Source organism: Bos indicus, chromosome 14, assembly GCF_029378745.1.
Source record: "Bos indicus isolate NIAB-ARS_2022 breed Sahiwal x Tharparkar chromosome 14, NIAB-ARS_B.indTharparkar_mat_pri_1.0, whole genome shotgun sequence".
In the NCBI taxonomy this organism is placed as follows: Eukaryota; Metazoa; Chordata; class Mammalia; order Artiodactyla; family Bovidae; genus Bos; species Bos indicus.
Genome location: NC_091773.1, coordinates 65,289,556 through 65,309,968, shown reverse-complemented (window position 1 = coordinate 65,309,968; position 20,413 = coordinate 65,289,556). Strand labels below are relative to the sequence as shown.

The 20,413-nt window shown below is 37.9% G+C and overlaps 1 protein-coding gene across 25 annotated transcripts in view; it reads left to right on the top strand.

Annotated features, from left to right (window-relative positions):
* Window positions 1-20,413, top strand: part of VPS13B (vacuolar protein sorting 13 homolog B) — an 807,303-nt gene that overhangs the window by 260,801 nt on the left and 526,089 nt on the right. The window contains exon 20 of one of the 25 annotated variants that reach the window (XM_070803116.1): window positions 1,745-19,276. The exons of the other annotated variants lie outside the window; for them this stretch is intronic. Within the exon in view, the coding sequence (XP_070659217.1) occupies window positions 1,745-1,770 (26 nt within the window). The 3' untranslated portion in view covers window positions 1,771-19,276. Of the gene's footprint in view, window positions 1-1,744; window positions 19,277-20,413 lie in introns of those variants that run through there. 25 annotated transcript variants of the gene reach the window in all.

Below are 20,413 nucleotides of genomic sequence, written 5' to 3'. Positions count from 1 at the left end.
AGGGTCTTTTCCAATGAGTCGGTTTTTCACATCAGTTGGCCAAAATATTGGAATAATGCCAATACTAGGAGGCATTTAATAAATATTTGCTTACTCTTATTATTTAACTCTTATATGTCACACTGTATTCCAGTATTAAAAACATGTGAGGGAGGGGTGGCTTATAATAGACCCTAGGGCTATCATGGAAAAAGCAAGAGAGTTCCAGAAAAACATCTATTTCTGCTTTATTGACTATGCCAAAGCCTTTGACTGTGTGGATCACAATAAACTGTGGAAAATTCTGAAAGAGATGGGAATACCAGACCACCTGACCTGCCTCCTGAGAAATCTGTATGCAGGTCAGGAAGCAACAGTTAGAACTGGACATGGAACAACAGACTGGTTCCAAATAGGAAAAGGAGTATGTCAAGGCTGTATATTGTCACCCTGCTTATTTAACTTCTATGCAGAGTACATCATGAGAAACGCTGGACTGGAAGAAACACAAGCTGGAATCAAGATTGCCGGGAGAAATATCAATAACCTCAGATATGCAGATGACACCACCTTTATGGCAGAAAGTGAAGAGGAACTCAAAAGCCTCTTGATGAAAGTGAAAGAGAAGAGTGAAAAAGTTGGCTTAAAGCTCAACATTCAGAAAACGAAGAACATGGCATCTGGTCCCATCACTTCATGGGAAATAGATGGGGAAACGGTGGAAACAGTGTCAGACTTTATTTTTTTGGGCTCCAAAATCACTGCAGATGGTGACTGCAGCCATGAAATTAAAAGACTCTTACCTTGGAAGGAAAGTCATGACCAACATAGAGAGCATTTTCAAAAGCAGAGACATTCCTTTGCCAACAAAGGTTCGTCTAGTCAAGGCTATGGTTTTTCCTGTTGTCATGTATGGATGTGAGACTTGGACTGTGAAGAAAGCTGAGCGCTGAAGAATTGATGCTTTTGAACTGTGATGTTGGAGAAGACTCTTGGGAGTCCCTTGGACTGCAAGGAGATCCAACCCATCTATTCTGAAGGAGATCAGCCCTGGGTGTTCTTTGGAAGGAATGATGCGAAAGCTGCAACTCCAGTACTTTGGCCACCTCATGCGAAGGGTTGACTCATTGGAAAAGACTGATGCTGGGGGGGATTGGGGGCAGGACGACAGAGAATGAGATGGCTGGATGGCATCACCAACTTGATGGACATGAGTTTGAGTGAACTCCGGAAGTTGGTGATGGACAGGGAGGCCTGGTGTGCTGTGATTCATGGGGTTGCAAAGAGTCGGACACGATTGAGCGACTGAACTGAACTGAGGGCTATCGTGTGTCTCTACTCTTTTGTTTTGGGTCTTTGTGAATTTTAGTTGAGAATGCTAGCTCTTTGGATTATAGCCTCTGGTTTCCAAGAGAGTATTAAATTAGAAATGCAGTGGTTTGCTTTCTGTTTGAAAGAGACCTATACGATAAGTCTATCTCAGTAAGCATATTAATTTTCCAGAATACTAATTTTTTTTATTTATGTTGTTTTGCTAATGTCAAAGTGTTAGTGGGAGATGTGGTAAGAGGGTAAGGACTTTTAGCTCCTTGTAATCCTGTTCTTTGTTACACAGATTCTTAAAATATAGCATCAATAATTTCTCATTTTTATCTTTTTTCTTCCTGTCATTATGACTATTTGAAGTTTACACATTTTATTTTCTCAGTAAATATTTTGTAATTTTGTCCAGTTATTTGACTTGTTTATCTTTCATCTCGATCAGTTCAAACCGTTTACTGCTGCTGCTGAGTCGCTTTAGTCGTCTCCGACTATGTGCGACCCCACAGACGGCAGCCCACGAGGCTCCCCCGTCCCTGGGATTCTCCAGGCAAGAACACTGGAGTGGGTTGCCATTTCATTCTCCAATGCATGAAAATGAAAAGTGAAAGTGAAATCGCTCAGTCATGTCCGACTCTTAGTGACCCCATGGATTGCAGCCCACCAGGCTCCTCCGTCCATGGGATTTTCCAGGCAAGAGTACTGGAGTGGGGTGCCATTGCCTTCTCCGAAACCATTTACTAACAGACTGCAATTGAATAGTTACTTCTGGCTATTTTAATGAGACTAATTACATTGAAAATGTCGTAAGTGGGCATCTGGACCACAGTTGCTCCATCCCCACCATGAACCTCATGTCCCAGCCCTTTTCCGCTGGTGCCCACAGCATGGTCCCCCCAGCCTGTAAGATGCTCAAGGAGGAGAACAAGGTGGCCGTGCTGGAGGCTTCCCAGAGCCCAGTGCTTGTGACGACCACAGTGATCAACATCTGCAGTGAGGCCTTCGTGCCTGACCACATCGTCTGATCCCTGTTCAACACAATCTTCATGAACTGGTGCTGCTTGGGCTTCATGGCATTCATCCAGTCCGTGAAGTCTAGCGACCAGAAGATGGTGGGCAGCATCATTGGGGCCTAGAGCTATGACTTCACTGCCAAGTGCCTGAGCATCTGCATCCTGATCCTGGGCCTCCTCCTGATTATCGTCCACATCATCATTTTGTCCACTGGCTTCCTGATGATTATTCAAACTGTTTACGAGCTCATAAAGGACTATGGAGGCTACTAGTCCCTGCCCGGAGCCCGGGGCGGTCATACCTTTTCCCTGCACCCTATACACGCATCTGTTCACCGTAATATAAAATGAAGCATTTACTAAAAGAAAAATGTTAGAAGGGACCCTTGTCTTCCTTTTAAAATTGCCATACAATTTATTTAAGAGAGGAAGCATTTAATTTGTAAATGCGGTTCTACACTTTATAAAATGGTGAACCTTATGAGGATTGAAGCTCTCCTTAAATGTTTGTTAAACAATTTTAACTCCCCCAAATATATGATGATCATTATGAATATGACTTTTTTAAATAGTCACCGTGCTTTGGTGTTTACAGCATGAAAAAAAAGTAAATTTTTCTGTTTTCATTTTATTCCTCCAGGTCACCTTTCAGTCAGCACTGCTGATTTGCAAATAAGCTTACCCTTGACCTTTAGTTACTCAGAATTTAAGTTTGGTTCTGAGCCAGTGAGAGCTTAAATCTATACAACTAAACAAATGTTTTATATTTGTTGGTTTTAACCATTTGTCTTTAAACATTCAGTTACTTCCACACAAAGAGTAACTATTGCCAGTTCGAGATTCTGTTATCAAATTCTAAGCATGGAGCATGCTGTAAATTATGGAAAACTTATCTGATTAAATTCAGATTGGTTCAGATGGTTATAGGCTATTTTAAAATCTGAAGATTCTTTTATGCACAATTTTATAACTCTGCTTAAATAATTAAGGTGTATAACGATATTGGGTAATGACCATTTCTTTTTCCTGTAAAAAGTTTAAAATTTGTTTAATTTGTTCTGTTATCACACTTATATCAGATGAGCTTTTTATTCCTTTCTGGTGCTGTGTTGAATAATTTTAAATTTACATTTGAATATTATTTATAGTTCAGTTTACTTCCAAATAACATTTTTTTTTTCTTAATAAGCTTACTGGACCATTTATTTAAGTTCTGCTGTACAAGGAAAGTGATATGAGATATCCAGTTGATTAAGACCTAGTCATAATAAATAATTTATTCAATCTCATTTCTATTTCTTTGGAACATAGGGTTTGTAGACTTTATAGATACCTTTTATATATGCAAGAAAGAAGGTGGGACTTTCATGTTCTTAGAATTACTGATCAAATTGTAAATTTCTAGGAAGGCTTTTTTTTGTCTTCTGTGACACAATTGTTGTTGGAAGCCAAACAGGCTTTTCTCAGGTGTTAGGCCCTGGTTTTATTGTGTTCTGTATTTGCCTGTGTCCAAAGACTGTGTTCTCCTTTAATTGTATCATTTTGATGAGATCCTCGAGTTTTGGTTTTCTTGCTTTTGACTTTGTGACTTTGTTCTTTTCTTAGAGCTCTTTGTTATTGACTGGTTTTTACTAAGAGTGTGGAGCAGAAGAGCCATCTTTTTAGGTGAGATACTTGAGATCTCTACATCACTAAAATATATAAGGCTCTATTAAAATGTATTCAGTTATTAGTAAAATTAAATTAAATTATTAGATATAGGGTTTTACTAGATCACTAATATTTTCTGGATAGCTCACCAACTCAGTGGACATGCCTTTGAGCCAACTCTGAGAGATAGTGAAGGACAGGGAAGCCTGGTGTGCTGCAGTTCACGAGGTCACAAAGAGTCAAATACAACTTAGCAGCTGCAACTGAACAAAAACAATAATGTTTTCTGAGATTTGGGAGACCCAAGATTATGCTGCCTCTCTTTATGTTGTATTAGATGTACAAATGTAAATTTGCATATTAAAAAATATGAACTGGACATATAACAGCAGACCGGTTCCAAATAGGAAAAGGAGTACATCAAGGCTGTATATTGTCACCCTGCTTATTTAACTTATATGCAGAGTACATCACGAGAAATGCTGGGCTGGAGGAAGTACAAGCTGAAATCAAGATTGCCGGGACAAATATCAATAACCTCAGATATGCAGATGACACCACCCTTATGGCAGGCAGAAAGTAAAGAAAAACTGAAGAGCCTCTTGATGAAAGTGAAAGAGGAGAGTGAAAAAGTTGGCTTAAAGCTCAACATTCAGAAAACGAAGATCATGGCATCTGCTCCCATGACTTCATGGCAAATAGATGGGGAAAGAGTGGAAACAGAGGCTGACTTTATTTTTCTGGGCTCCAAAATCACTGCAGATGGTGATTGCAGCTATGAAATTAAAAGACACTTACTTGGAAGGAAAGTTATGACCAACCTAGACAGCGTCTTAAAAAGCAGAGACATTCCTTTGCCAACAAAGGTCCGTCTAGTCAAGGCTATGGTTTCTTCAGTAGTCATGTATGGAGGGAGAAGGCGATAGCACCCCACTCCAATACTCTTGCCTGGAAGATCCCCATGGACGGAGGAGCCTGGTAGGCTGCAGTCCATGGGGTTGCTAAGAGTCGGACTCGACTGAGCGACTTCACTTTCACTTTTCACTTTCATGCATTGGAGGAGGAAATGGCAACCCACTCCAGTGTTCTTGCCTGGAGAATCCCAGGGACGGTGAGGCCTGGTGGGCTGCCGTCTATGGGGTTGCACAGAGTCGGACACGACTGAAGCGACTTAGCAGCAGCAGCATGTACGGATGTGAGAGTTGGACTGTGAAGAAAGCTGAGTGCTGAAGAATTGATGCTTTTGAACTGTGGTGTTGGAGAAGACTCTTGAGAGTCCCTTGGACTGCAAGGAGATCCAACCAGTCCATCCTAAAGATCAGTCCTGCATGTTCATTGGAAGGACTGATGTTGAAGCTGAAACTCCAATACTTTGACCACCTGATGTGAAGAGCTGACTCATTTTAAAAGACCCTGATGCTGGGAAAGATTGAGGGCAGGAGGAGAAGGGGATGACAGAGGATGAGATGGTTGGATGGCATCACCGACTCGATGCACATGGGTTTAGGGAGTTGGTGATGGACTGGGAGGCCTAGTGTGCTGCGTTTCATGTGGTCGCAAAGAGTTGGACATGACTGAGCAGCTGAATTGATCAGAATCTTAAAAGAACATTAGAGGAAAATAGAAGTAAAATTTTAATTTGAGGATTGGTTTTGGTTTTTGATCATACGAGTCTACTGTGAACAGTGATTATAGTGTTTAATCTGAATTATTAATATTAACCAATTTTCTTTTAGATTTATTTTGCTTATGCAATTGAGAACATGAATGCTCATTTAACTTTTGTATTAAGAATTTAATAAGAACGTAATCCACATGTCAGTGGCAAGGATTTGTCTTTTATTATTGGAAGTGGAAAGTATATGCAAGGAGTTAGCTATTGCAACAGTCCTATGTTGGTTCCTATTCTGTTTTGTTATGTGCATTTACAAAGGGACTTGAAGAAATTGAAATGGGTTCAAAGAAAAGAAATAATATTTATTACTAGGATAGTAAGGAGAACATGTGAAAATCATGCAGTGATGGTTCTTAAATATTTTTGCCATAATTCATTGATAGTTCACTGATGTATGTTATCCTCTTCACTTTATATTTACAAAGGTCATTAGCATTAGAATAATTTTTATCTGTTATGTATAGAACAGAATCAGAGTGTGAATTACTTTCCTTTGGGAGATTAGTGTTGGACAGTGTGAATTTTACCTGCTTTCATGTCAGTTCCCTAGACTATACAGGTACTCATTATATGGTTTGAGTATAATCATACTTCGCCTTTTCTACTCATTTTCTTGGTAGAAACAGTTTCAGACTTGAAAAAGTGGTCATCCTTTCTAGATCCTGATGATAGTTCTGAGAAAGCTGTAACGCCTGGTAGTTAATAGTTGTCTAATAAATATTTAATGAGGGAGCTGTCAGGCAATTAATTTCAACCCAGAATAGAATGTAGGTTTCAAATTTCACTGGGATTAATTTGTGTCCATTTTGGCGGTCTCAAACCAAAGTCCACTGTAAAGAGTCTGTATCTTGGTCATCCAGAGAGTGTAAAGATTTATTTAAGCCTAGGCTGTTCTGCTTAAAGATACTTGCTCTGAAGTTTGCTATCCAACAGGGTTTAATATTATAGTTGTCATGACAGCCACATACTAGCAATGACAGGGATCATCATCTTAGAGGGTGGGTGCACAGGGGTTAGCCAGTTTATATTGTCTCATTCCTGTTGAATGAAGGAGAAAGGAGTGTAGACATATGTGTTTATGGGTGTATTTTCACTTACATGTATGCCTAAAAGTCTTCCTTTCACTTTCTTTTTCCCTTTGTGACTTTCTTGACTCCATGACTGCACATGCAGAGATAAGATCTCTTCGTTATGGTATCCTCAGAGCTTGTAGAGAAATTGAACAGTAACTCTCACTTAAGTTGGCAATTTTCATCTCTGCAGCGGATAGAGGGCAGAAAACTAACAAATATGAACATTTACTGTTATTACCATTATTAAACATGTTATTATGGCTATTATAGGCTATGCTTAGTGCTTTTACCTGACATCTTTTTAAATCAGAATAAATCAATGAAGAAAATTATTTTCTTCATGTTTACATGGAAAAAACAAGATTTAAGGAGATAAGACACATAGTTAACAAGTGGCGAACCAGGAATGGACCCAACATGTTCATGTCTCCAAAACTCTCTACTGCCTATCAGAGTTTCTGAAATCAGGTATCTGAATGATTGGAAATTGGTTATAATAGAGAGGCAAGTATATCTGTGTAACTATAAACACAATTAAAAACTGAGGTTACCAATATGATTCAAGTACACTTGAATCACACTGCTCGACTCTCTTTTCCCCAAAGGTTTTAGTTCTAAATAATCAGCTTGTGTTTTGATTAGTCTTTATTGTACTCGGATGCAAATTTTACCTTTATTTGACTAGCAACCTGCTTTATAGAGTTAGTGATTTATTGAATATCTTGGAAGCAAGTGCTTGACAGGCAGTATTTTAAGGTGAAATTACTGTGTGAGGATTTTGTTAACCTGACATTTTGTGGTTTCGCCTCATAAAACTAGCAAAGGACTCCCAGCATGGAATGTTAATGGGGTGAAGTAATGAATGCAGGCTGAGACACCAGCAACTAGGCGTGAGCCCTCCTATAGTTCATAGCCCATGATTCTTGGGGGAGGTCTTTGGAGACGGTAGCTTTACTCAAAGATAAAAGCAGTAGGAGAGCTTTTTAACTCAGCAGTTGATCAAACTCTTTCTGAAATTTAGATTTAGAAGCCAAGCAGTGGAATGAACATGGGAAAGTAATTAAAGTTAAGCAAGTGCAATCTCTCATGATAATTTTCATTTTCTCAAAGTATTGAAGTAAATAATTACTGAGTACTTTTATTTCCTCTAACCAAATATTAGCCTTTTTAGTCCATTCAGCTTTCAAGGGCTGCTTATTTCACTTGTATATCTCAATCTGTCAATAAGATAACTATTTTGATTTTAGTTTTGTGTAGATTTTATTCCACTGGACAAAGTGATATATAGTGTTTTCTTTTCCATTTAATTTTATTTTAAACTTGCACTCTACAGAGTCCAAGATTTCTTAGAGTTGACATTGGGTAAGGCTCTAGACCTGTATCTATAAAAGTAACTGATTTTTTTCTGATTAGTTTGTTGGACTACTATTTAAGATTTTGTTTGAGTAAAGAATTCCGCTGCTAAGAAATTTTTAAAGACTCATGTTTAGCTGCTGTAGGGAAAGAGCAAATTAGCCAGATGGTGTGGTTAGGCTCTCTTGCCCCATGTTTTTTGAATGATTATGTACTTATAATAATTCCCTGGGGTTGGAAGATCCCCTGGAGAAGGAAAAGACTAACCACTCCGATATTCTCGCCTGGAGAATTCCATGGAGTGACAGTCCGTGGTGGGGTCACAAAGAGTTGGACAGGACTGAGTGACTTTCACATGTACTTACAGCACTGCGCATTCACGTCACAAAGTACTCGCTTGGCCACAGGCTACTTTTGTTGTGTAAGCATATACAAGCTCCACCTGGAAAAGTCCTGAAGGAATGCTGTGTTGTTTTGTGTATGGCTGCATTATGGTGGTGAGGCTGCGTTAATGGCTGTGATTGCTGGGTCAACCACCAGAGGAAAGAATATAGTGTGTCTGCTGCTACTTTTGCTGCCAGTCAGGTGAGAATAAGTGTGTTTGCAGTTCCTACAGCCCCTTGAGTTTCTTCCAGCTTCCCCAGCTCGCCTTGCTTACCCTGGGTTCAGCAAACAGGATATTAATCTTAAAATGTATTTTCAAAATTTTTGTGATTGCACTTCAAGTAATAGAGCACTTGTTATATGCAGATACCTTGAATCATGTATTCTAAAGGAGAGAAATGATTGTTTATTGGTTGAGGGGAACTTTTCAGATTTGTTACTTTAATCAGCTTCATAGGGTTATTTTTAGTTGCAGAGATTAGAAGGATTTTTAAAATAATTGTTTTTTATGTTTTAATACTTTTAATTGAAATGCCTTTTCCTCCCACTGGATAAACTATTAAGATATCTTTTAGGTAAAACCTGAGGTTTTAGTAACCATCCGTATTTTCATTTAGGTTCTGAATATGTAAACCGGTATTGTTACTGTCAAAAGCCTAATAACATTTTAATCTGTGCTCTTCTTTGCTGTTTATTGGGTTAGTCAACAGGTCTTAAGGGTTCTTTGTCTTTAAGATTCTTTCAACTTTACCTTGCTTTTTATTCTTATTTTCCATAATTTAAACTAGATTGGCAGCATTAATCACAGAACAGTTTGGATAGTTTGTTTTCTTTCTAATTTTGCTTCTTTCATTCATTCTACATAAATTGTCAACTGATTTTATCACTTGAAAACCACACAGTGATTCCTTGATGGCTATCCGGTGAAATGCATTGTTTCAACCTTTTCAACTGCTCACGTACTATCTAACATAGTGAAACAAGCCAGTTTAATTTTATGCCTCAGTTTTTCTTCAAAATATAACTCTGTGGGCTAAAAGGTATTGACATTTCAGTCTACTTTTCAAAGGCAGTTTTGTAAAATTTATTGCTAAGAATAGTTATAGCAGAGTAATTCTAACCTGTTTATGTATGGTTTAGGTTAAAATCTCAATCAACATAAATCTGATATCTCGGGAAAGTTATGATCATGTTCTCTTAAGAGCATTATTTTAAATGATTGACAAGGACCTTAGTCAAGATGTTAGTTCCTCGTAGAAAAAAGACCACTTTTGGTAGGACATGGTGTCTCAACTTTCAAGTTATCAGCCTGTTTTTCTGGGGTGATCTTTATACAAGTGCCTGTCGTTCTTATGGTACTTTTATATTATCCTTTTGTGTCTACCTTCCAAATAGTTAAATTACACATTTGTTTAAAGGTCTTTTCTATTTCAAAGAAAATAATCTTTTTTCCTTAGGATATTTCCCCCTCATTAAATTACATGTTGCCCATAGGAAATGGTTTTGGGGACTGTTCTCCCATGTTCCTATAGTGTACTTTAATGATTGGGTTACTTATCTTTTCCACTAATTTTATTGAAAGAAAAAATATATCTTAGTCATCATCTTTCCTTTTCATCTATTCTCTACTGGATTCCCTTCTGTGCATCTGTGTATCATACCTGGAAGTACTGAGAAGATAATGTCTCAAATAATTTTATGTCTTTTATGGTTCAGATGAGAAATCCTGGTTAAAAACACTTAAATGTTCCATGATATATATACAACAAGTACTCAGTATATATATTGAGTGAATAAACTTGTGTTATTCACATATAAGCTTTGAGACGTATAACCTGTTTTCAGTTTGCTTCTAAACTTCATGAGAGCAAAGACTGTGTCTTCTCTGATATGTGAATGTTTCCAGTTGTTGAGTAAGTAAGTAGTTTATGAAAAGCTTAAATAATTAGGAATAAGGCAGAATTTCTTCCTACCTAGTTGGTTGAAAGCAGATTCGTCTGGGAAAATAATTTTGCTTAAAGTGGAAATTTTCAGTTTGACAAACCAAGGTATTACTTGTAAGAGTTGAAAATGAACTTGGAATTAAAATTTTCTAATAAGAAATAAATTCTGATTAGAGAATATCTAGAAAATATAATACAGTTAAATTATATACAAATAGATGCCTAACATTTCACTCTTCGTTGGCCAGAATCTTATAGTTACAAAGAGAAGAACATGTAGGATAAAACTCAGCTGCTTTTAGCCATATGTTAGTTCAAGATGGTTAAAAAGGAGACTCGAGTGAATGCATGTTAGAAATTCATCTATTTTGAAATGGTTATTTTGCTGAAAATAGATGGTGAGAATGACTTCATCAGCAGCCAGATTTAAAGCTACATGTTGCAGTAACTGAAAGTATTTGCATAGGCCCCCATATTTGTAATTAAATTTCATGTATTTGTCTGTTACAGATGTATCATTTATCATACAGAATTCATATCGTAATTCATCAATTTTGAGTTACTTTTGAGTTCCCCTCCCCCCGCTCCCCCAGATTTTAGCATTTCTTAAAATAAGTGGTCTTTTATTTTTACCTTTGTTCTCAGTTGAAGTCTAGTTCCTATAAAGGGAGTTTGTTTTTGCATCTTCCAGTCATCTCAGACATGATCAACCTGAGACCACTTTATATTAGTTATTTCTTAGGTGATGTTTGAATTTCATTGTTAGTATAAACTCAGACTGTCTTCACAGTGTGAGTATTGTTTTGTGGTTTAAATTTTTTCCAGAGATTGTGTCCCCTACCCTTCACTCAGAGTAAAGGCTATTTCATGAGCTTTATTGCTTTTTCTATAAACTAAGAGGGTTTATTTTATCTTAAGTCTTATACAAAGATGTACTCCTGGGGTGCTTCAGCTCTATGGATGTATGAAATAATAGTATATCATAATTGGTGGTGTTTGATAAGAAATACAGCATTATAACCAACATAAATGGGTAAAAACAGTAGCAGTGTGAAATTGAGTCAGCCCAGTTCAGTTTGAATCAGTGACTAAATGAAAATACTGGGATTTTTCTTTCAAGATGGAAATTGCACTAGTGGATTATTCAGCCTTAATGTATTAACTATATCCATAGTTTTGAAAAGTATTATTTTCTCAAATTTGAAATGTCTCATACTTTGAAGACAGGTTTCTGTTTAGTAGATTCAATCCTTTTTTTATTTTTTACAAAATTTTAATTCTTTTTAAATTCCAAGAACCATTACCTTGAATATAAGAAACTTCTGTTAATTTAAATTAATGTTATACTTGTGCTAGATAGACAGTCAGATACTTTTTTACCCCCCTGTGGAATAAAACCCTCTTCTTTCATTCAATGTGATTGGGTTGACTTCAGCCACATGCCCACATTTAAACCAGTAATTGCCATGGAATACCATGTGTTGATCAGCTTTAGTTCAGGTTCTTCAAAACCTGTAAAGCGGGATGGAATGGCCGTGACAAGCTTAGACCTAAAGTGGAGGTAGCATTCATTTCCGGGTTCTTGCATAAAGTTTGGGATTCTTTTCAGAAGGAAGAGAAGCGTGGCCGCTGGAGAGGAGCCAACAGCATCCTCTTCAGGGTGTAATACCTATATAAATCATTTGTTTCACTCCCTTAAATATCTTGAATGAAATTACTCATTTCCAGATTGTATTAAAAGCTCTTAAGTGGTATTGACTTTTTGTGTATGTCCCCTGCTACGGCACAATATCAGTATTCAACTTCTCTACTTTGATCCTGTCCATCCTAATAAATGTTAAACTTCACGTAAATCAAGAGGGAGTTGATATAAATATGTTCTAAATATCAGCTCATAAATTATGTCTTCTCTAATAGTAATAGATCCTTGGAAGAAATAAAAAAATCAAAATACCAAGTTTTTTTCAGATTTTCTCAATATAGAAGAACCATATTGAGCATCTTAAAAAAACAAACTTGGTGGTTAGACTTTTTTAAGTGAGGTCTTACAGTGTGTAGTTGTCTTTTCTTAAAACATCAGATTAACAAAGTCCTTGCACACCTATTTACTTTGTTCTAAATATTCAATAAAGTCTGTAAAGCAGGTTACAAGTCAAATAAAGGTAAAATATTGCATCAGAACACTGTCAAGATTAATTAGAACACAAATGAGAAGCAAAAGGCTTCTCAAAACATAAGTCAGTCAGCATGCATAGGTCAAAATGTAAGTGGGACAGTCCACACTGCTTGCATCCTGTATCCTGTGGCATGCAACGTTTATGTGTTTTCTCTCTCCCCTACCCTAACAGATTGCTAATTTGCTACCTATATTTAAAATATTTTGCAAATTCTGTTTCAGTAGCTTCTTGCTTCCTCACATATTTTATGAGTTCTACTTGTATCTCAAGATATTTTAAAATTTACTATCCAAATGGTTAATGTTTCTTAGGAGTTTTATACATCTTATTTTCCTGGACTTATACTGTAATTGAATATGCTTGAACAACATAAAGGGCACCTTGCAGAAATCCTCTGTTAGTCAAGGTTTAATCAGAGAAGCAGACCACTAGGAGATACACATTTGAAGGATTTATTATAAAGACTTCTCCATACTCAGTTTTGGGAGCTGTTTAAACAGTTTGTGGGAGTTGGTCGTTCTATGTTTGGTGCTGTTACCCGAAGTCATCAAGGCAGAAAATCGATAAGGGAATGTTGACATGAAGTAAAGGGAAGCAAGGACAAAAGGGAACCTGTGAGGATAACTGGAAGCTGCCCTCTCACTCTTTCCTAGTTTCATGAATATAGTTATCTTGTGAGAGAATATTATATCCTTCTTCTCGTAGCTCACAATGAATAATGCTCCTGGCCCAGGAGTCAGAGAAGTTGAAAGAGGAGGTTTGGTAAAAGCTGGGGTTAAGGGGCAGCTGCTGCCTGTGCCAAATCGATGAGCCAGCAGATAAGCAACAACATGCATGAATAACAGTATCACCTTCTGAGTGTGAAGAATACATGGCTGCCGCTTCACTTCCAGTTTTCAGATCTTGCTAAAAAAATGTAGCCAACATCATCTTTGAGCTATCTAGAGAAGAGAATTTTAAGAATGGCTCACCTTTAGTTCAGTTCAGTAGCTCAGTCATGTCCGACTCTTTGCAACCCCATGAATTGCAGCACGCCAGGCCTCCCTGTCCATCACCAACTCCCGGAGTTCACTCAAACTCACGTCCGTCGAGTCAGTGATGCCATTCAGCCATCCAGCCATCTCATCCTCTGTGGTCCCCTTCTCCTGCCCCCAATCCCTCCCAGCATCAGAGTCTTTTCCAATGAGTCAACTCTTTGCATGAGGTGGCCAAAGTACTTGAGTTTCAGCTTTAGCATCATTCCTTCCAAAGAAATCCCAGGGCTGATCTCCTTTAGAATGGACTGGTTGGATCTCCTTGCAGTCCAAGGGACTCTGAAGAGTCTTCTCCAATGCCACAGTTCAAAAGCATCAATTCTTCGGCACTCCTCTTTCTTCACAGTCCAACTCTCACATCCATACATGACTATAGGAAAAACCATAGCCTTGACTAGACGGACCTTTGTTGGCAAAGTAATGTCTCTTTACAATAGCAAGAAGAGATAAGAAAGCCTTTCTCAGCGATCAATGCAAAGAAATAGAGGGAAACAGAATGGGAAAGACTAGAGATTTCTTCAAGAAAATTCGAGATACCAAGGGAGCATTTCATGCAAAGATGGGCTCGATAAAGGACAGAAATGGTATGGACCTAACAGAAGCAGAAGATATTAAGAAGAGGTGGCAAGGATACACTGAAGAACTGTACAAAAAAGATCTTCACGACCCAGATAATCACGATGGTGTGATCACTGACCTAGAGCCAGACATCCTGGAATGTGAAGTCAAGTGGGCCTTAGAAAGCATCACTATGAACAAAGCTAGTGGAGGTGATGGAATTCCAGTTGAGCTATTTCAAATCCTGAAAGATGACGCTGTGAAAGTGCTGCCCTTAATATGCCAGCAAATTTGGAAAACTCAGCAGTGGCCACAGGACTGGAAAAGGTCAGTTTTCATTCCAATCCCAAAGAAAGGCAATGCCAAAGAATGCTCACCTTTAATTAGGTATATAATTAGGAGGAAAAATCCTCCTTTGAGAAGTTTAGCTTGGGATGACTTCTAAATTTTCATTCAGTTAGGCTGTTCTTGGATTATAGGGCTTTTCTCCTTGGGCAGTATTATCTTACCAGTTTTATGTGAAACATATTGAGTGAAAATTTCAATCTTTTGACATTTTTGAGCGTTCTAAACCCTGTAATTTAGTTTGGGGCATATTGTTTTAAATATCATTCATTTTAATAAATACTACTTAAGCAGCTACTGTAATTAGATTCTATACTACTAGTAAAATGAATGACTAATTTTGAAAGGATATATTTTTAAGGAACAGTGTGATCTATATTTCTTGCTTGCTTGACAAAATCACCTTAGGGAATGCTGATATAAATTTTATGTCTACATTTTTTGCTTTGATATCCAATGCATGTTGTTAGTGGTTCAAGGAAATCCATCTGCATTAAGGGGAAAAACCCTGTTAGTTCCAGATTATAAATAAAATTGATCTTTTTGCGGTGTTACTGCCAGTTTAAGTTTTGAAGCCATGTATTTCTTTTTGAGCCATCAGCTGTAGTGGATTATATTAAATTTGACCATTAAGTTTTCTCAGTGATCTTTAGCTTCCTGTTCTGTGTTGACAATATTTCCTATGGGATTTCACTAAATAATGTCTCTCTTATCATTGTGACTAATCTGATAACATACTGCAGCACAGAGATTCTGTCAGTAAATAATTTACTAACCTTCAGTGTTCTTTTAGAGCAAAATAATTTTTGGCAGTGGTTCTGTGGACATTTTGGACCAGGTAATTTTTATTGCTGGGGAGTGTCTCATGCAATTTAGTATGTTTTGCAGCATCCCTGGTCTCTACCAACTAGGTACCAGTCATACCTTCCAAACTGTGATAACCCAAAATATTTAAGAACCACTGCTTCAGCATGTGTGTTTTATTTTGTAATTTATGTTAACTTACTAGAGATGCCTATTTTAAAGTATTTCCCTAGGATTTTAGAAAGGGGTTTAAAATATGGACAGATTATTTGGAATAGTTATATTAGGGCTACTGTTTCAGAATGTAACTGTGCTGGAATTGTTTTTTAAAAGTAAAAGTATCCCATATTAAAACCTTTAGATCACACATAAAATGCCAAACAATGATAGTACTGTCTGCATTGTTATATTTTTATGGTCATACATAGAGAATATCAAGTACTAGTCAGCGCCCAGTGATGGAATTTGTGTGTGTTTAATTAGTTATCTTATTTGAAGGATGAGACTTTGCAAGAGAAAGGAGAATTAAATCTTGGGAATTTATTATATATACAAGTGTATATGTGGATTTCTTTGCCTTCTCTGATTGAAAATCAGTATTTATTTGGTCCTCCTGAATGTGAACTCCATGAACACCAAAATTATCTGTTTGCTTCACTGTTGTATCCCATAAAGGTACTCAGTAATTATTTGTTGAGCAAACTGTCCTATACGTCCTTTCCATTATCTGACATAAGCCTCAAAACAACACTGTGCTCAGTCGTGTCCAACTCTTGGCGGCCCCATGGACTATAGCCCACCAGTTTCCTCTGCCATGGGAATTTCCAGGCAAGAATACTGGAGTGGGTTGCCATTTCCTATTCTAGGGTATCTTCCTGACCCAGGGATCAAACCCACGTCTCTTTGAGTGTCCTGCACTGGCATTGGGTTCTTTACCACTGTGCCAGCTGTGAAGCCCAAAACAATGCAGGGAAGTAGGTATTTTACTGACACTCAGAAGGATCAAATGCCTTTCCCAAAGTGTCAAGTACTGAGTAGACGGAATCAGAAGAGTATTGATTTTTTATTTATTTAATAGGTGCACTGGGATCTTTAGTTGCAGCATGCAAACTCTTAGTTGCAGCATGTGGGATCTAGTTCCCTGACCAGGGATCAAACACGTCCCTGCTACATCAGGAGCATGGAGTGTTAGCCCCTGGACCACCGGGGAAGTCCCAGGATTGATCTTTCTTAGCAGCACTCAAGATCCTTATTTCTTCCCGCTTGGCACAAGCTCCTGCATTATTTCTCCTGTTGTCATCTCCTCTTTCTTCCCTTAATCCTATCCTCAGTCTGAATTAATTGTACTTCCTGAATATTCCCTGCTTTATTCCTTCGTTTTAAATATTCAACTATTATCACCTGTATTTTGATTTTTGATTGTCTCCTAACATCTAAGTTGTGGGAAAATGGAGTGCTGTGTTAAAAGAGAAGGAGTTAGAAGGAAATCCTAGTGATACAAGCTGCTACCGTAATATTAATTATCCTAGTCATTGTCTCTAAACAGAACAGAAACCATCAATATTTTTTCTTTTAGTGGCTTTTAAGAGAAAACTTAAAGAAAAAAAAAAAAGGAATCTCCGAGTTCCCATGGTAACTGACTAAAAGCCAATAGTCAGAAATTTCTTTTTTCTTCCCTTGCCTTAAGAAGCAATTTAGGACTATTTCAGTCCTCTTTTCGGTTATGTCATTAGATGAAGTTCAGTGTCTTAAAGAAAATTTATATTATTCCTGGTGAGAATTGTTCCTTCAGTTTTATTTCTAAAGCATTAAAAATGCTTTCATTCAGTATCTTTAATCATAGATAATGTTACTGTACATCTATTGAACTTCTAATTTTTTGTAACCTTTTCAGAGTAAGGATAGATAGTATGATTAAACTCATTTATCTGTTTGAGACAGGAGATGATAAAGCTTCAGTTCAGTTCAGTTCAGTGGCTCAGTTGTGTCTGACTCTTTGCGACCCCATGAATCACAGCATACCAGGCCTCCCTGTCCATCACCAATTCCCAGAGTTCACTCAAACTCATGTCTGTTGAGTCGGTGATGCCATCCAGCCATCTCATCCTATGTTGTCCCCTTCTCCTCCTGCCCCCAATCCCTCCCAGCATCAGAGTCTTTTACAGAGAGTCAACTCTTCGCATGAGGTGGCTAAAGTATTGGAGTTTCAGCTTTAGCATCAGTCCTTCCAAAGAACACCCGGGACTGATCTCCCCCAGGATGGACTGGTTGGATCTCCTTGCAGTCCAAGGGACTCTCAAGAGTCTTCTCCAACACCACAGTTCAAAAGCATCAATTCTTCAGCACTCTAAGGCTTACAGAAGAAAAATTAACTTAAGTGTAAAGTACTGACAGTTTGCTTAGCTACTATTTGTTTTATCATGGATTGGTCCTATAAAGTATTTAAAAAGCCTTGTTTTGAGGATCAACATTGTTCATATTTTCCCCTTTTTTTTGGAGAAATAATTTATATCACTGTATAAATCTGAGTACAGCATGATTGAGCATATGTTGTGAAATGATTGCCACAATAGGATTTTAGCTGAGCCTATTTGTAATCAGCGTTGTAGCAACATTATTTGAATATTACAGTTTATCACTTTAGGGCAGCTAAGACTCCTTTGTGAGGCGCTTCTTTGTTTTAATAGACTGTGATGTTCTCATAAGCATAAATGACACTAGTAGTTACATTGGAGTAACTGGAGAGCATGCCTATCAGTTTCACACCAGTCACCTGGGGAACTTCAGTGGCCTTCCAAATGTGCCATCCAGAGCTCCAGCACCCCCATTTCCATTGCAGACGTCCCATAGGTCACCACTGTTGGGTACGTGGGAGTAAGTGCCAGTCAGAAGAATCCCAGGGTATGCGATTTTCCCAAATGATACAGTGAGTGATTCTGGATCCAGGCCTCTAGAGGCCCAAGCCATGGTTGCCAGGAATGTGTATTCTTCCTGATTTATGTCCTTAGCCTGGTATGGATCTTTGTCTCCCCTTAGCTGGCCTTGATGAGGTGGTCACAGTGAATGGCAGATGATATAATGATTTGGGGCACCCCACTGCTGATGAATCACATGGGCCATGGCATTTCTGCCTGGCTTGCAGTTGGGCTGTAGCCATACATATAGCTTACCCAGCTCAAGTCTCATGGTTGGCTAGGGTCGTTCAGGTTTCTATATAGTCTTCTTGAGAGGATCAAGGATTGGTTCAGTCAGTTGTAAACAGTGTTTTTCTCTAGCAGGTCAGAGTGGATGTACTCAATGGTCGCAGACTGGCATATGTTCCCCTTGGCTGATTGGCTGATGCCACATGATAATGCTGCACACCTTAGGGCTTTCTGCACCTGGGTCAATAATAGGCATTATTTTCTGGACTGACGAAGATGAGATCATATCATACATATACATTTTTTAAAATTTAGGTTTTCATGTTCCAGAAAAATGTGTATTTGGTCTTGAACGGAAATTTTATCGAACTTGTCTGTTTTTTGTCTTACGTTTATGTGAGTGAGTTTATGGTCAGTTGTCTCTTTTATCGTACCCTATGTGTATAATTTTAGTATCTTTTATTTCTTATTTGTATTTTAATTCACTGTCTAGGCTTCCAGCATTGGAAGTGGTAGTTGGCATCTTCTTTTCATGATTTTTAAAAGAGCCCTAATACTTTCCCATTTAGTGTGATAGGTGCTCAGTCATGTCCAATTCTTTGGAGCCCCATGGACTGTAGCCCTTGAGGCTCCGCTGTCCATGGAGTTTTCCAGGCAAGAATACTGGAGTGAATTGCCACTTCCTACTCCAGGGGATCTTCCTGACCCAGGGATCAAACCCACATCTCTCGTGTCTCCTGCATTAGCAGGTGGAGGATTCTTTACCACTAGCACCACCTGGGAATCCCCGAGTGTGATATATAACTATATTAAATATGATGTGATCTTGCTGATATCTTAATCAGGTAGTGAAATTTCCACTATTAAACTATATTTGCAGTCCTGCAACAAACTCATCTTCATCATGATTTATTTTTATTTTTACTAAATGATAAATAATGTATGTCAAATGTTGCAAGAGATAGCTAAGGCAGTACCTAGAAATTTATTGTACACACTCGAATAATTAAAACTTTAAAATTTGGTTTTTAGAAAGATTTTGTAAAAGATTGGAATGGCCTTAAAAAGTTTTGTGGAATTTTCCTTAGAACACTTCAGTCCTGCCTGCCACTTTTCTTCCCATCCATCTTACCTCCCCTCCCTTTTTCCTTGGTGTTTTTTTTTTTCTTTGTGTTTTTGTCTTTCTGCTGTTATAACCCCTTTTCCATACCCTTTCTCCTTTCCTTCCTCTTCTTTCTCCTCCTCTTCTTTGTTCTTTTAAAAATAATTTTAAACTACTGTTTCAATTCCTGTGGAAGGTTTGTGTGTGTGTATGTATTAGTCACTTAGTCGTGTCCGACTCTTTGCGGCCCCATGGACTGTAGTCTGCCAGACTGCTCTGTCCATGGAATTCTCTAGGCAAGAATTGTGGGGCGGGTTGCCATTTCTTTCTCCAGGAGATCTTCCCGACTCAGAGATTGAACCCAGGTTTCCTGCATTGCAGGCAGATGCTTTATCGAGCTACCAGGGAAACCTATAGAAGGTTCAGTATTCATATTTCCTACTTCTGTTGAATTAGTTTTCGTAAGTTTATTTTTTCTAAGAAGTCACCCAGAAAATTTTGCCCTGTTTAACTTATCATTATTTCAGACTTGAATGATAGTTTATATGGTTATAGAATTTTGCCTTGATAATTACTTTCTTTCTTCATTTGAGAAGCTTGTTGTTAATCTGATTGTTATTCCTTTTTAGGCAATGTGTCTATTCTTTCTTCTTCATTTCCTATCTTGTTGTTGCCATTATTTTATGTAATCTAACCCCAGTTCATTTAGCTGTGGTTTTCATTTTATCTTACTTGGGAATCATTTTGCTTTCTGAATCTGAAATTTTGTCTTTCAGCAATGCCAGTAAATTCTCTGTTGTTATTTCCTTAAATATTGCTTTTCCCAGCTTTTCTCTTTCTGCAATTTTGATAAAAACATA